General features: G+C 35.4%; 1 protein-coding gene across 1 annotated transcript; it reads left to right on the top strand.

The window, feature by feature from the left end:
• Window positions 1–766: 766 nt before the first annotated feature.
• LOC121236381 (transcription factor bHLH162-like) lies at window positions 767–3,173 on the top strand. The gene is made up of 3 exons (XM_041132794.1): window positions 767–1,273; window positions 2,284–2,640; window positions 2,920–3,173. The coding sequence occupies exons 1-3, from the start codon at window positions 1,130–1,132 to the stop codon at window positions 2,986–2,988; spliced, it is 570 nt and encodes a 189-aa protein (XP_040988728.1). The 5' UTR covers window positions 767–1,129; the 3' UTR covers window positions 2,989–3,173.
• Window positions 3,174–18,706: the final 15,533 nt, after the last annotated feature.

Here is an 18,706-nt window from a genome sequence, read left to right as displayed (position 1 = left end):
CCGTTATAGTTGTAACTCTTCTATTTTCTAATTAAGTCTAATGTTTAAACTTTTAGTTTAGTTTTAATTTTATTAGTTCTTATATCGGTTTACATTATTTCTTGGTAAGATTTTTTAGAGATAACGTGGCACTTTCATCGAAATCAAGGATTACGTATAATTAAATGATTAAAATACAATTAAGTAGTAGTGGTTGTTATTGTTGAGGAATAATCTCACATTATCTATAAATAAAGTCTTGGGCATATTTACATATTTATAAAGAATGAGTAATTATCTCTTGTTAAACCGGTTTTATTTGATGAGTTAGACTCATAAAGTTTTTCATGATATCAAAGCTTACTACAGGACGATTGAGAGTCCACACTACTTATTTCATAACAAGAATCAGGAAAAATACTAATCTGCAGGTGAGGAAAGGTGTTAAGGAATAATTTCACATTATCAGTGGACAGGGTCTTGGATATATTTATAAGAAATTAGCAATTATCTCTTATATATTGAAATGATTTTATAAGATAGTCTATAAATTTCTTCAGATATACTGGGCAAATTCATTCATGTTATATATATAATATATGGTCGGTGCATGTATATATATAATTGTATGCACGATTTTTGTAAGAAAAAACAAAGAAAACTAAGTCAAAACGAAAGGTCAAGAGTCAGCCAGCAGTACTGGGCTTCGCATTCACACCAAAACAAATACAGAAATATTTACTAGAGTCGATGATGCATTTCAGTACATTGGGGCTCGTGGGAAACAGATACGTAACTCTGTTGACTTTGAAAAAACGAATCTTTCCTGGGTCGTTCCGTTCACTCGCTTATTTTTTTGAGCATTTCAGTCTTCATGAACTTATCCTTCCTTGTCGTTTTCTTTCCAAGATTCAAATCTATTGTTATTGAATGTATGTTCATGACCAGGAAGGTACAAACTGGCCTCTATATAAACTCTAAACATTTCGAACTTCAACTCCTCCCACTCTTTCTTTCTCTCTAAACCTTCCCATTTGTTGTCTGCAACTTTTTGGTTGCAGAGGGTTTCTTTGCTGCTGTGAGTTTTTTAGCTGTTTGTGTATGTGATTTTTGATCGAGGGGGATCCAGATCAGAGGGCAGTACTTGAAGATGAAGAAGAATATCAGTAGTACAGATGATCAAGCATCGAAGCTTGATAGAAAGACGGTGGAGAGAAACAGAAGAATCCATATGAAAGGCTTATGCTTTAAGCTTGCTTCTCTTATTCCTGCTCGTCACTTCAAACCCTCGAGGGTAACAACTCACTGCAGATCTCCACATGCATATATATGATATTGGTTCCAGTCTTTTGATCTTTTCCTAATTTGTTTGTTTGTTTCTCGATCTCTTTCCAAGTTAAGAGCGTTTTTTTTTTTTTTTTTTTTTTTTTACTGTTTTAACTCTTCCAGTTCTTGAGGTAAGGCCGCAAACATGCATGAGTCTGCACAATTATTTTATAAATGTTCACTCTATACCGAAAATATACGCCACAATTAATAATTAATTTGCTGGAGCCTGGATATTTCTTGATATAGTTGGCACGCATTGATTTCATATTTTCTGTCTGCTTCTTCGCACTTATTGCTTAAATGCAGTCTAGACTTTAGAGCCTGATCTAGACCCATGAGGCCTGGCCTTCCCTCTCCCACAGGGCCACGCCAGCCAAAAAAGTACAATCATCCTTAATTACTTCTTCTGTTTCTTTGAAATTTAGGGTAAATACGACTTCACAGCTGCTATCATGTTCTTTCCAATGATACGCTAAACGGTGCGATATCAATTCTTATCTTAAATGTTTGTCATTCTCTCTATTCTTATAATCTCTCAATCATTTTATAAGATAATAATCAGAGATTATTTATTATATTTTATTTATAAATTTATTATTTAATTTTATATTTAAAAATAATAAAAAGATGATAAAAATTAAAATGATAAATAGATTTTTTTTTATCTTAAAATTGATATATTAAATACAAGATCGGATCGAATCGAATTGGTTAAACCCTTATATAAAGTCTAATTAATCCAGCCTTTCAAAATGATTCATATTCCCTTCTTACCAGAACAATTATATTCTGGTTTTTTTATTTATATTTCAGGAAAACTTCACATTTTTCTTGTCATTTAATCTCATATGCATTCATATATTGATCATGATCATGATGATTTGTTTTTGTTTTTTGAAGGACATGGTTGCACAACTAAATTCATTTTGATATATACTCATCATAGTTAGTTCATGTTTTTTCCCTGTAATTTAGGAAACGGTTACACAGCTAGATCAGCTTGACTATGCCACCTCCTATATAACACAACTGAAGGGAAAAATAGAAAAACTAAAGCTTACGAAGGAGCGAGCTGCATCTAGCAGTACTTCAGGTAGCAGCAGCATTAATACTAACATGATTGATCATAACATGATGATTGGAACAAGACAGCTTCCCATCGTGGACTTAAGAGATTTGGGTCCCTGTATAGAGGTGATTTTGATAAGTGGCTTGCAGAAAAACTTCATGCTTTATGAAGTTATCAGCATTCTTCAGGAAGAAGGAGCTGATGTTGTCAGTGCTAGCTTTTATACTGCGGGTGATAAAATTTTCCATACAATTCATGCTCAGGTACTGTACATAATAATATTGCATGTTGCAGCAGTACTAGTTCTTCCTAAATATCATCTTAGTACTGTTACATTCATAAAATAATTATATAAAAATAATTTCACAAATTGATTTGGTTTTATCTGATTTATTAGATCTATTTTATAATAAAAATAATTTTATAATTTAACGAATTACGTGAATTTGTAGAATTCCTTTTATGATTTTAGAATATTTCCCCTCTCTCTCTCTGGTTTCTGATACCATGCATGCATTTAACTAATTATATGGATTTTCTAGGTCAAAATTTCAAGAGTTGGGGTTGAGACTTCAAGGGTACGACAAAGATTGCAGGAGCTGATATTCTGAAATGGGGTTTCTGCAATTACTGATCATACTTGATCACCCGTCCAGTACTATTAGGAGTTAATCATGTAGTACTACTAAATTAATTTTCAGCATTTCTGAGTGTATTTACTAGTAATATATAAAATTAGTATGCTATCAATTTAGATCTTGGTGTCAATTAGAAATGATATATTTCGGGATGAAAATTTTGTGGCTAAATTATATTTGATACGATATATAGATCAATCATCCCAAAAATTGTATCCAATATTTATTAGATATGGTATCTTCTCGTGATCATGATCACCTCTTATAATTCACGTATTTAAATTTCGAATGCTTGCTTTACGTTCTGTACTGTTCTGTACTGGACATCTAATTTAATTCAATTATTAATTAACCAATAACATGAATAATTTAAAATAAAAAGATTTATAATTAAGACAAAAAATCCCAGGCCAGTATGAAGGAAAATTCCATTATTTTTTTTTTTGTGAAGTACATCTAATTGATGCTTTGGAATGAATAATTAATTAATTAATGTACATAATGTTTCTTGTCATGAAGTTATTTAGACTCCACGATTGTAAATATCATTTTTCTGGGACTAAAACTTTTTGCTTAATTTGGATTACTCATAATGAATTATGACCCATCCAAATTTAGAAATAGATAGAGCATAATATTCATGAAGAGTACTACGTACGGCTTAATTTCTGCGACGCATGATCGATCACCATGATCATGTATTTTTTTTTTTTGATAGAAATCATTCATTACAATACAAGACATATCAGCAAAAATAAAACTTGAAATGAAATCAGGATATATATTATTCTACCCAACATATAAAATTATCTAATTTTAAAGCAAATTTCGCCAGCTTATGAGCAATCTCATTGTTCTCTCTGCAAACAAAGTTGATCTTCCAGTATAGCAGCTCCCTTAGGCTCTTCTTCACATCTTCCACTATCTGACCATACCAAGTCCAGCACTCTGCTTCACCCTTCACTGCAATGATATTGATTACCAAGGCATCACCTTCAAAGACCACGTACCCTAGCTTCTAAATCCCATTTCTATGCAAATTTCAACTGTTCTTCTCATAGGGGCTTCAACCACAGCTGCTTTGGCATCCATTTTTAGAGGTCGACTATATGCCGCCATTACCTCCCCTTTCTGATGATAATTCCCAGCCCCACAGTACTTCATGTATTGATAATTAATGATTTTGCTTAATTTGGAAATATTTGTAGAATATTTAAAAGAAAGCCTGATCAGTTACGTTTCGAATTAATCAGTGAAATGCATTGAGGGCATTAAATGCAGGTAGCTAGCGCGTAATTTGGGCATATGGATCAGTTCATGTCCATCACACGCGTGGCACGTGTACACTAGTACTCCAACTTTCATGCATACCTTATTTCTATGATTAGTGTGAACTGAAATTATTGATTTTTTTATTATATTTAAATACTTGAAATCGTTAAATATGTCTCATATGATCATTGGATGATCACCATTTAAAACTCATTCCTATGAGTTGGGGGATGTGACTAATTTGATCTCTTTTATTCAATGACCCATCACTATATATATTGATTTCTTCTTTGATCGTAAACTGAATCAAGTTGACATTGATAATTTGATATGCTAACGTATAAGTTTATAGTTTGATTGCTTCTTTGATCGTAAATTAAATTGAGTTGACATTGATAATTTGGTATGCTAAAGTACAAGTTTATTATTATTATTATTATTATTATATGAATAAATAAGGTAAACCCTTTAAGTAAATTGGATTCCTCAATCTTTTTTTTTTCAAGATAAATTAGGTGTGATGTTTTGACTTACATGGTCAAGTTAGATTTTTTGGAATAAAATTGAATGTATTCTCTAATTTCAACCTCGATCAGTGAATGTTTTGAAATTAATATATAAGAACGTACGTTCACTTTCACAAGGGAGAAAAAATTGATGTGCCGCCCATGATCTCTTTAATGAGTCATGGTTTTAGACACCTGATCAAAACATATTAATATAAAACAATTTAAAGAAGGAAATACTCCCTAAAATCATTGACTAATTGGACGCCTATTAGACAATATTTAATTAGATCAAAGATCGTGAGCATGCAGTACATGCTTAACGATCATGAACACAATCATCTCATTAAAGACTTTGAAAACTGAAAATTGCCCATGAAGAGAAATCAATAAAACTAGGTTATATACTCTCATTTAAAGTTATAGCAGTTCTATGTGATAGACCCTAAATTTATACATAATGACTAGTAGTGATCTTTTACGAATGATGTCAGATTAAAGTACTATGTTATGGATCTATGTAATACAATCTTTGCCTCAATCAACAGGCATGACAAATGAAAGTCAATCCAAGAAAGGGTTGGGATATTAAGATTCTTGTTGATTTATTTCACCGAACCAAGTTAGATCTAGGCCGGAGAGTGTTTGAAGGAGTAATATCGTGGTTCTCGTGTTTGTTATGTACCCAACCTAGGAAGAGCAAGGCATTAGGCCGAAAAAGCCAAAGACATTTGGAAATTTGTTAAAGCAATAATAGTCATGAGCTAAGAAAAGGAAAGATATATAGCAAAACATCACAAGTTACAAGAAGTTTTTTTCCCACAACTGAACCCATCAATACACCTTATTCCAACAAATCAAGTTTGTTGTGCATGGGAAATAACACTTTTTCCTGTGAGTTATTTCCGACTAGCCACCCACGAGCTGCTTTGGTGGGAAATAACTATTTCTCACAAAAAGTAGTTATTTTACCACGAACTAGCTCCGCGGGCAAAAGCGATATCTATTGCAGTTACTATTGCATTGAACCAACGAAGGTATATATCCATTAACAAAACTTTCTTATTACTTGTGTTTATTCAAATATATTTATTGCTCGCTATCTTTAAATAGGTTGTAAACACGTGATCAGTAATAAAATATGTAGCTTAAGATCGAGCTGTATGGTAGAGTTCATACGTATATTGTTAGAGGATACAGGCCAAACTACAAGTCGTTTAGACTCTACTATCCCTTGTATATAAGCTGTTGTATTTCATTATTCTTTGGTTTGTTATTCTACTTTACAGATGTCATTAGCTCATTTGGACTTACGGTTAGTTAGTTAGAATCTTTTGTTGTATATATGCTTGCACCTTTTGTATATGAAAAATAGTGAAATAGAGGAATAAAGTTCTTTTTCTTCCATCCACTCATCTCTCTATTTTTTCATTGTTTCTGCTGTGTTTGGCAGCATTGTTATTACCTTCTTACATGGTATCACAGAGCCTCTGAGAGATATTATTGGTGGAAAATCCCACCTCCCCCAAATCCCATTCAGACCTTAACACAAATACCTTATCTCGTTATCTCAATCTCTCTGATCCAGTCAATCCTTTTTGCTTGAATCATGGAGATAGCCCCGCCATTACCCTCGTTTCTGAGCCTCTTACTACAGACAACTATGCCACTTGGTCTCGTGCCATGCGCCATGCCCTTTGTATGAAAAATAAAATTGGTTTCATCAATGGTTCCCTCTTGCAACCTACTGATTCCATGGACCCTTTACTCGACCTATGGGAAAGGTGCAATGACATGGTTGTTTCCTGGATATAGAACTTTGTAAGTCCGTTTATTAAATCTAGTGTTGTTTTTGTGGATGATGCTAAGGAAAATTAGCATGATCTTCAGGACCACTTCTCTCAACAAATGGCCCATGAATTTTCCAACTCAAGAAAGCATTAGCTGGCCTTCTTTAGGAACATGATTCAGTAAGTATATATTATGGTAAGTTGAAGACTTTCTGGGATGAACTCTCCATCTATGACCCTATTCCCATTTGTAATTGTGGCACCATGAAAACACTTTTGGATCGATCCCAGAGAGACTGTGTTCTTCAATTTCTAATGGGCTTGCATGACTCCTACTCTCCTATCTAAGATCAAATTAGGTTGATGGACCCCATTCCCCCTGTTACAAAAGTCTTCTCCCTCATTCAGCAACAAGAAAGGCACCACCAAATAATCTCTACTGTCTCTTCCATTGAAACAAGGCATTGGCCATTAATAAACCTTTTTCCCTTCAAGATTTTCCAAAACAAATCCTTCTTCCAAAAAGGAAAGGTCTTATTGTAGCCACTGCAAAATCTCTGGCCATTCATTAGAAAACTGCTTCAAACTTGGCAATGTAGCAGCCCCCATTTGTTCACATTGTAACTTAACTAACCATACAATCGACAAGTGCTACAAGTTGAATGGTTACCTACTTGGTCACAAGTTTTATGCCAAGCAATAGACTCATGGTTTTCTTGCTAATCAGGCCACTCATTCTAATGCTACTAAATCTAAAATTGTTAGTGATGATAGGATTGGTTTGACCAAGCTTCAATATCCGCAGCTTATGTCTTTAATTCAGCCTCAGGATTCTTCAATTGCAGCCAATGTTCTTCACTCTGGCACTTCAACCCTTTCACTCTCCTATCCATTCTTCCAAAATGTCTGGTATATATACATCTTTCTCTACACACATAGAATTCCTTGCATAACTCTTGTAACAGCTCTCTAGAAATTCATTCGTGGAATTTCTATTGACTTTATGAATCTCGTGAAAGCTCCATAAGTTTTTACGAATCGATCAATCGCTCAGGTTTTAGTCTGTCATCATAATCAGTGTATCACTCACTATGATGCTAGATTTATGAGTTTAATTATTTGAGGTAGTTAGAAGTGTCAGAATGCGTTATGGTCTACGCCATTAGACTCAGTGGATTATTTAGGATTTTATGGCGCAATAGCCTATTTTCATAATTTCGGATGAAACGTCTATTAGAAATTGTGAAATTATTTTTAGGGGCACTTCGGGGTTGAATTTCGGTAAACGATTTTCACTATAAGTTAATATGAATATTTAGAATTTTTTAGTACTAAGTTTATTATGCTTTTTTATGGAGTGAATAGTAACCTCGATAAGCGCACCTAGTGTAGTGTTTTCAAAATCACAGTGTGGAATGTCCAAATTAGGTTAGAGAAGTTTTATTTAGACACTTGGCAAGATCTTAGCCACACAGTGAATAATATTAGAGACTTGGCATAAAGAGGAACGATTAGATAGATTTGTGAAGGAAGTCAAGGTGTGAGATCATGCCGCCTAAGCAAAGCTTTGTTTTATCTGATTAACCAAATTGTGCCAGACCAAAGAAGGTTTCAATCCTAGCGAAACCCTATATGGTTGGAATCCAATTAAAACCTCAAAAGCTTGGTTGAAATCGAAATTCTAAACGGTTTCCCCAAATCCTAAAGTTGGCCTCTAAACCCTTTTTAATCCGATTTCTAGCATTGTGTTTAATTGCTTGATTAAATCACTTCCACATGCTATTAATTAATCAAATCCTTGTTATGATATCATTATCCAACCTTTTAAACCTTGAATATTTGATTAGGCCAAGAAAAGTTAGTTTTGGGCTTGATTGCATCTCAAACCCTAACCAAATCCCCTTTAAACCCCAAATTGAAGCCCACTTGGTTGGGGCCCACCAAAGCCAACGAAATTGACAACCTTGGCAAGGTTTCTTGAAGAAGTTTTCTCCCCCACATGGCAGACCATCCACTACCATTGGTTGCAACCCATTAGTGCCTTGATGTGAAGAGAAGTCCACTCCATCAACCTCCATCTCTCACAGTTGCTGCAGGCAGTCCATACCTCTCACTATTCTCCACTTTATGTCACATAGCCACCTCCAATCAAGGGTCATTCAAGCCCATAACTTCCCCCTCCAGAATTCTAAAGTCATGCAAGACACACTTCTCTCCATTTTATCACTTCTTGCCCCCGTTCTTAGAGAGAAACCCAAAAGCGCTCTCTAGGGCAGATTTCTGTGTCTTTTTTCATTGCCATTTTCGACCATCTGTAAGTATTTTTGTACTATGATTCCTTCATATAAGTTGTTCATCTTTGAGTGTAGTTTCCGTGGATATCTTATTAGTCTCATTACATGCTCATTTGATTGGTCAAAAGTATTTTTAACCATGGAAAGGTCATTCTGGGCGTGAAACTGGAGAGTATGATATGTTTTGGAATTTTTGACCAAGCTAATGGACATATCTTGGTCCGAAAATTTAATGGAGTGTTTTTAGCATGTGTTTATGAATGTTCATTGAGGTTTTGTTGCACGAATAAAGCTTTTGATGGTAGATTTCCTTAGATTTAGAAACTTAAAAACTGGAAGTGGAAAAACAGTTTTTGTTTTGTGAAGGTTTGAATATTTCGTGGCTTAATTTTATTTCAAAGACTTTGATATTTTTATATGATGATTCTCAGCCTCTTATATACATGATAGGATGTTATTTTGAAGATATTTAGTATTAGTTTTAAAGATATGATTTTTCTATGCAAGAGAATTTTAGTTAGGCTTAAGATTTGATGTTTTTGAGTTAGATCCATCTTTTATTGAATTTTAACCATGTGATTTTAAGTTTGATGGTTGGATTTTCTTTAGGACACATTTTTAAACCATGTGATATTTTATTTAGAAGATAACATGTCTTTAAGCCATGGATCAAGGGATTGATCAAAGTTAGTTGAGAGAAAGTTTCTGTTTTGGACTAAGTTTAAAACCAAGTACTTCAAGTGTTGTTTTGTGATTTTTGGTGACTTTGTTTGATGATTTAAAGTATGGTTGATCTTAGGATGATGTTATGAATATGTTAGAAGTAAGATTTGATTTGTTTTGGAATTCTTGGAGATGTTTTTATTAAGGTAAAAACTTGTGATTTAAGGGTTTACTTTTTGTTAAAAAGTTTGGATCTTTTTACAAAAAGTTTGGTGTTGATGTTTAGCTTTTCTTAATGGTTATTTTAAATGTATTTTTAAACTTAGGATAGGAAGATCCTTGTTACAAAATTTTGGTTTAATCATGGGTTTTAAAGATGGAAGAAATTACAACCAAAATTAAGAGAAATGGCCTATGAATGTTTCGGCCATTGTGAGTTTTCCATAGTTGTGATTAGTTTTAATTTTTTTCTAAGTTGTTATGTGAGTCTAGGATAACATTTACATGAAGAAATTAAATTTTGGTAATTTTTGGAGTTAGGATGTGAAATCCTTAAGTTAGAGGTAAAATAGTTATTTTTTTACATATAGAAGGTAAAATGGTAATTTTACTCTAAGTTGTCTCTTTTCACATTTCTAATTATTAGTAATTAAAGTTCTAACTTTTAGAATACCCTCTTACAGTTCCTCGAGTTTCACACTTTAATCTCGTAGAACGCAACGATTGAGATAAGTTAACTCTTCACTTACTATCAGGTTACTGTATATGTGTGATGGGTAAGGGAACTACATTTTATGATCGTATGTTGTTTTATATGCCATGCCATGCTATGTCACCTCATGTTTATCTTTTACTCGAATTATTCTGTCACGAAGTACTTATCTGTTACATAATATATTTTGTCTCATGTTACTATCTGTTGCAATTATGTCATATTACGTTTGCCATCTGTTACATGTATGTCATGTCACGTAATATTCACTGTAATATATTATGCCATGTTATGAAATGTTGTCTGTTACATGTTATTCCATGTTACAAAATTTTTTTCTGTTACATGCATGTCATGTTATGGAATGTTGTTTGTTTCATTTGTGTCTCGACATATGTCATATTTTTCGTCTTACGTTCATGTCAAGTTATGCTACGTCAAGACTTTTGTCTTTTCATATTCATGTCATCCCGTCTCGATTACAGTTTGTGTATCTCGAGAACAGTCTTGTTAAGTTATTCATGTCAATCACGACCCTAAGTGTTAGGATAGGGTAATATTCTAGTGGAACTCCTTTGTTCATGCTGGAGTGTCTAAATAGGTGTGAAATTTCCTAGATTGACGAAGTACAGTCAACAGGTTGCGAATGAGGCCTAACTAGCTGGTCACCGGAGCGCGCCAGACACTAACGCCGATGGAGCCATTTTACTTTACATGTTTCCACAGCAAGTGTGGCACAAACAAATCATGGAGCCACAACAACTGTGGAGCATGAAGTATGGGGCCACAACAACTATGAAGCATACACTACGTGAGACACAATAATTGTGACACTTAGAATACGTGGGGCCACAGTAATTGTGGGTACGTATTAATGCACTCACAGCTGGTATAGACACTTGTGTTGTGATACGGTAATCGGCAGGAACACATGACTTAAGGGGACCCGTGTAGCACCAGTATGGTCACTTTTATTAATTAAGTCTATTAAATAAGATTCCAAGTTCATGTATTTCACGTTCAAGTCATGTTTCACGTTATGTTATGTTCAAATTTACGTTGATGTCAAGTTTCAAGTTCATGATTATGTCATGTTATGTTCACGTCATGTTATGTTCAAGTTTACGTTGATGTCAAGTTTCAAGTTCATGTTTATGTCATGTTATGTTCATGTTCATGTTATGTTCAAGTTCACGTTCATGTTATGTCATGTTCATGTTCACGTTATGTTCCAAGTTCACATTTATGTTAAGTCATACTCAGGTTCATGTTATGTTTAAATTCATGATCAAATTATGTATGTTCACGTTCATGCTATGTTTCAAGTTCATGTTCATGCTATGTTGCTAGTCCATGTTACGTTTTAAGTTCACGTACATGCCATGTCACGTGAAACTAAGTTTCAGTTTCAATTCAAGTTATGTCGTTTATGCCATGCTATATGTCAAAATATGCTATGCTTACTTATGACTTTGATTATGCATTCATGCTTTTTACTGATATGCATGCATCAATAACCTGCGTGGAAGTTTCCTGTTAACTTGCTGAGATTTGTAATCAAATCTCACTATGGTAGTCCCAACTACCATTCCTCCCGAATGGTAGATCTTGTTATAGGATTTGAAGGAGAACCAGGAATTGACTAACTGGAAACGGTCGACTAAGCGACGGTGCGACTTAGATGTAGTTGCCTTAGGTTACTACTTGTATTTTGTGGAGTTCAATCTTCAACACTCTTTTGTTCGCAACTATTTTGGACTAGTGTTGTGATCTCAGTTGTTTAGTATATCTTTATGTATGAAGTATGTTTTAAGTATTTGAGATATTATAAGTTTGGTGTATAGTATTGCTCAAAATAAAAAATTATCCGCTGCGAATATTGCATAGTGTTATATGCATGTTAAAAACATTGCATCTTTTATGTCATGAATAGGGGCAGGTAACCTTGTGTTGCATGTTCCGACGCTTCAGATGTTCGCCCGATCCCAAGCGGAATCTGGGGGCTTCACAACTCTTCTTCTAGTTGGCTAATTGACACGGGTGCCACAGACCATATGGTCTGTAGCACTTCTCTTTTCACTTCAATTACCTCAGTTGTTGCTTACTCAGTCAAGCTTCTCAATGGAAACTTAGCCTCGATAACACATGTTGGTACCATTCATTTGACAAGTACTATCATTTTGAGGGATGTTCTTTGTGTCCCTTCATTCTCATTTAATTTAATTTCAGTAACCAAGTTAATCCATTCTCTAACTTGTTGTTTGCTTTTTTCTCAAATTTTTGTTTCATTCAGGACCCTCTTCTTGGAAAACGATCGGAAAGGGTGAACTAAGACATGGCCTGTACTACTTGGTATGCACAAGCATCTCTCCTTTAGCCCTTGCACAATCCCTCTCAGATTATACTCACAACACCCACACAGATCTTATTTCTTCAGCTTCTGCTATTAACTTCGTTGCTCATGCTGATCTATGGCATTGTCGCCTGGGTCATTTATATGTTTCTAGATTAAAGTTGGTTTCTGACTCTATTGTAAGCAAGCACACAGATTCCATTAACGAAAAACCTTGCCATATTTGTCCTTTAGCAAAGTTCCATCGATTACCCTTTCTTGATAGTGTTCATCTTTCTTCTAGAATATCTGAACTAATCTATTGTAATTTATGGGGACCTAGTCTCACTATTGCACATGATGGTTCTAAATATTTTTTGAAAATAGTGGATAACTTCTCTAGTACCACTTGGCTTTATTTACTTTCCACCAAAACTGAAACTAGAGCATGTATCAAGTCTTTTTATAATTTGGTGGACACACAATTTGGACTCAAAATTAAACCCCTAAGAAGTGATAGTGGTGTTGAGTTTTGCATGACAGATTTTTTTAATGACAAAGACATTATTCATCACAAAAGCTGTGTGGAAACCCCTCAACAAAATGACATTGTTGAGAGAAAACACCAGCACTTGCTTAATGTAGCTTGTGCCCTTCGTTTCCAAGCTAATTTGCCTTTAGAATATTGGAGTGACTATCTTTTGACAACCATATATATATATCATCAATAGACTTCCAACCCCACTTTTAAATTATAAAACTCCATATGAGCTTGTTTAACAAAAAACTTGCTTATGCTCACATGAGAATATTTGGTTCCTTATGTTTTGCAGCCACCCTTTTAAATGGTAGAAAGAAATTTGATCCTAGAGGTCGAAAATGTGTTTTTCTTGATTGTCCCTTTGGAATCAAGGGATACAAATTGTTAGACCTTACCAACCACACCATTTTAATTTCAAGGGATGTAATTTTTCATGAGTTCATTTTTCCTTTCCAAAATCTCACACTTCCCCCCTCACCTTCTCCTCCAGAGTCACCCTTACCTATTTTTTCATCTTATCCACCTCATTCCTTTAATTTTTAGTCTCTTTCTCTTGCACCTTCCATCCCTTCAACTATCTCCACTCCAGCCCATTACCCCCTCTACTGTCAGCATATCACCTCCTTCACTAACCAATGAATCCCTTTCTCATTCTGCTTTTCCCCACACCCCCATTCTCACTTTTCGAAGGTCCACTAGGATTAGAACTGCCCCTCAATGTTTGAAAGACTTTCACTATCATCAGGCTTTATTGGCTCCTCTTGAACAATCAATTTCCAAGGATGCTCCTGTTTCCATTGGTAAGTCATTTCCTCTAAGTAAATGTTTATCTTATCATAAATTTAGTCATTCTTTTCAAGCTTTTACTTCTTCTCTTTCTCTCCAATCTGAGTCTAATTCTTATAAATAAGCTTTGAAGGATCCTGGTTGGTGCAAAGCTATGGAAGCTGAGCTTGAGGCTTTGGAAAACAATCATACCTGGACACTCACTAACTTACCTAAAGGGAAAGAACATCGACAGTAAGTATGTTTATAAGATTAAGTTTAAGTCTGATGGCACTATAGAAAGACTCAAAACTAGGATAGTAGCCAAAGGCTACACAAAACAAGAGGGCATAGATTTTCATGAGACATTCTCTCCAGTTGCTAAGCTGGTCACTGTGAGATGTCTACTCACTGTTCATGCAATTAAAGGATGACATTTACATCAATTTGATGTAAACAATGTCTTCCTTAATGGTGATTTACGAGAATAAATTTATATGAAGAGACCACCTGGGTACACCAAGGGTAAGCCACATCAAGTTTGCAAATTACTTAAGAGTCTCTATGGTTTTAAACAAGCATCAAGGCAATGAAATTTTAAACTTACCTCTCATCTACTTGAATTTGGTTTTATCCAATCAAAAGTTGATTATAGCTTATTCAAAAGCAAGATGGAGAATCTTACATTGCCTTGTTAGTTTACATGGTGATATCTTAGTTGATAGCAATTCTCAAACCTTTATTGATTACATTCGAACTTTTCTTCATTGTAAGTTCAAAATTAAGGATCTTGGATGCCTACGTTATTTCTTGGGCCTAGAGATTGCTAGATCATTCAAAGACATTCACATTTCTCAAAGGAAATATGCCTTAGATATCTCAGCTAATTCTGGTATGCTCGGTTGCAAACCCCTCAAGCTACCTCTTGATCAAAACCTTAAAATCACCAAAGATGAGGGCACTTCTCTTTCTGAACAAAGCATTTATAGAAGGCTTATAGGTAGACTTTTATATCTCACCATCTCTCAGCTAGACTTATGTTTTGTAGTTCAATTGTTGAGTCAATTCATGGATAAACCATCTTCAACTCACTTGGCAGCAGCATATAAGGTTCTAAGGTATATCAAAGCAACTCTTGGACAAGAAATTTTTCTTTCCTCCTCATCTCAGTTTTAGCTCCAAGCTTATTGTGATTCGGATTAGGCCTCTTGCCCAGACTCTCATCGCTTAACTACAGGTTATTGTGTCTTCTTAGGCAGCTCATTGATTTCTTGGAAATCCAAGAAACAAAATGTGGTTTCTTGGTGCTCAGCTGAAGTTGAGTATAGGTTCATGGCTGCCACTTGCTCTGAATTAACTTGGCTTCGATATTTACTTCAAGACCTTGGCATCTCTCATCCACAAGTTGCCCTCCTCTTTTGTGATAATTAGGCAGCCCTCCATATTGCTGCAAATCTGGTGTTTCATAAGAGAACGAAACACATTGAACTCGATTGCCACTTGATGCGAGATCAAATTCAAGCAGGAACTATTACAACAACTCATGTTTCTTCTCAAACCCAATTGGATGACATTTCCACTAAAGCATTACCCTCTTACATTCTACAATTACACCTCTCCAAGATGGGAATAGTTAGTCTATTCTCCATCTTGCGGGGGGATGTTAGAGGATACATGCCAAATTACAAGTCGTTTAGACTCTACTATCCCTTGTATATAAGCTGTCATATTACATTATTCTTTGGTTTGTTATTCTACTTTACAGATGTCATTAGTTCATTTGGACTTACGGTTAGTTAGTTAGAATCTTCTGCTGTATATATGCTTGCACCTTATGTATACGAAAAATAGTGAAATAGAGGAATAAAGTTCTTCTTCCATCCACTCATCTCTCTGTTTTTTCATTGTCTCTGTTGTGTTTGGCTGCGTTGCAACATTGTTTATTATCTTCTTACATATATAGTAGCAAATAGACAATATGTTATATATAAGGGAATGCTGGCCGCGTCTTCATCCTCCTCCGAAACTCAAACCCCACTCTTCCCCCCCCCCCTCCCCCCCCCCGCCGGTCACCCCACGGGTTCTCTCTCTCTCTCTCTCTCTTCTCAAAAGAAGCCACCCGATGTGGGTCTGTTTATGATCTCTAGTCATCAAATCAAATAGTGAAGAACTGATTAATGAAAACATGTTTTTATGTATTGATTTCGATCTCATCCATGCATTTAGTACACACATCATGTATTTGATAATTCAAGAAATTTGCTAATTATACGTCCGTTTAAACCTACTGATCGTCATGACTAATCTGCATTTATTTGTCAAAAAGTTAATTGCTAGTAATAACTAAAAAATGGAAATCAAATATGGGAACTAATTCCATATATACGTCAACCGAAAACCCCTTTGAAGTTTCTTCCCAAACATAAACTCGTGGAGTACTGTAAAATTCTAATATATGAAATATAATAGAATAGGAGATATTGAAGAGAAACTGATAAGGTAGAAGAACTTTGAGAGCTACATCTTTCTTGATTTGATAATTATGAAAACCAAATCAAGATAATAACCAAACCAAATTATTGATGTAATATGATCTTCAACAGACACATACTCTCAATGAGTCACACCACCACTTTCACAAAACTCTATAAAAACTCATCTTAGGAGTTTTTCACAACTATTCCTGAAGCGTTTAATTCATTATCACTTACAAAAGCTTTTAACAATATCTAGACATCTCCTTAATTAGTCGGACAAGAATCCAACAAACCAAAAAGACTCCACCTAAAATATGCAAACCAATAGGTCATAATGGTTCGCTGCTCCTTTAAGGATAAGGTCTCTCTTGAATTTGAGAGTCTTAATTAAAAGATACATAAACACATAAAATGAGCCCTACACCAGGACTGATCACTTTATCATGTGTTTGTCTTTTTTCCACTTGAAACCTCAAGTTCAAACAAAAATTCGACCTTTTAAACCCGAATGGATAGACACCAATTACGATATTTGTCTTGCTTAACGAAATGAAATTCATTCAATCTTTGAACTTATTAAACTTTGAAATAAGTTTATATAATAATTAAACTTATTAGGTCCTCATCTTGCTTCAATAAATTAAATAAGAGAGAGGTCTCCACTTCACCTAAAGAAAAGGACAACTCCTGACATATTTTTGGTCTAGATGAGCCTGAACCATATATGCATTCGAGAGAGTTTGACCTAATTAAACACCTAGATATATAGAGAAAATGACATTGCTACAATTGGCTTGCATCCCCAAAACTCTAGCATCACACCTGCATCGGGTCACTCATTCTTATAAAATATTGACAATAGATATACCTAGCTTATTGTTGTATTTAATTTCAATTAACTAAAATGTAAATATTCATCGTTATAATAATTTGTAGGTAATTTTAAATTTCATAAATTCTATACTACTTCGCAATCCTTGGTCATATCGGATTCGACTTCTTTCACTCTTCTATTGAAACTAAACACGTTGGATAAGGAATTACTGATAGAGAAATGATATTTGCAGTCATACAGTGTGCAAATGTCACGCACTCTTTTAAAAAAAAATGAGTAAATATAAGATTCACTTGAAAAAAGTAATTTTTTAATAATATATCCCACTGTGCGGCACTTACACAATCCATAACTATATCTAATATTACTCTTAATAATAATAAAGTTCCTGCCCATTCTATCTCGCCCGGTTTTATGATCTGTACGTGTTATTATTATACGTGTTAACGTCGTGTTTCGCCCTCCTTTGAGCCGGGTTCTAGAAACTCGGGTCTTTGGGCTGTCACCTACATACTTTAAGCAAACATAGAGAATGTGGGTGGCCGGGTAGTCTTTGATGCGAAAGTCAATATATCTCCTTAGTAGTTTCTGTGTAAGCTTAGAGGAATCAAATAGCGTTTCTCGTACCTAGGGATCGACTCTTATATTAGGTTTCTAGTGGAGACAGCTCATTTTCGACCTTGAGGGACTTATGTTCTTTCCACTGTTCATTTGTCAGAATCTTTAATGTGGCGTGGCTTCTGAGGTGGCGTCATTAATGCGTTGTGGAGTCCGGGTAGTGGTACCATTAATGTGGTGCGGCTTCTTGACTCACTTTACCCAGAAGCGTTCCATGCTTGCTATCAGGAGGTCACGAGTTCTCCATATTTCCCGCCCACCTACTTGGGCAAGTTCCTGAGGGTACTTTGTCATCGGGGTGGTGTCAGGGTGGCGAGTCCCATCCGCCCCAACTGTTTACTTTCCTTACATGGGGGTTACTTCGTGGGTGTGTTTTGCTTGTGAGCTTAGTACTCTGCAAAGGCCTAGTGACTCCTTTTAGAGAAAGGCCGTCAGGCCTGACAGAGCTTGGCTGGGCTCTCTAACTTACTCCCCCGGTGGTCTCTCATGGACTTTTTTTAAGAGCTGATAGTGGGGAAAGACCCCTTGGTGGTCAATCGAAGCACCACGCTTCAGCGTCGTTCAGTCTGGAGGGGGTCTTGCACTTTCAGTGCCCTCAAATTGCTTTGGGGGTTCAAGAGCACGTGATCTCTCATTCTCTCCAAACCCTCCAAGTAGCCGTAGTTCAAGACGTTGTCGCAAACCAAGCTGATGTGCGACAACTCCTCGCGCAGCCGAGGAAGGGTGGCTTCGGCGCTGTCAAGGCAAGAGTGCAAGTCGAAGATGGTGGCCTCATGGGCGGCTATTGCATGATCGGCCTCAGTCTTTTCAAACTCAAAGGTCTTCACTCTTTGGTCTTTAGCCTTGAGAGAGTCCCTCTTTCTTTGTGAAGACTTAGAGGCCTACT

Source organism: Juglans microcarpa x Juglans regia, chromosome 6S (assembly GCF_004785595.1).
Source record: "Juglans microcarpa x Juglans regia isolate MS1-56 chromosome 6S, Jm3101_v1.0, whole genome shotgun sequence".
Classification (NCBI taxonomy): Eukaryota; Viridiplantae; Streptophyta; class Magnoliopsida; order Fagales; family Juglandaceae; genus Juglans; species Juglans microcarpa x Juglans regia.
The sequence above is the reverse complement of the archived record's forward strand: the minus strand, read 5'-3'. Positions and strand labels throughout refer to the sequence as shown.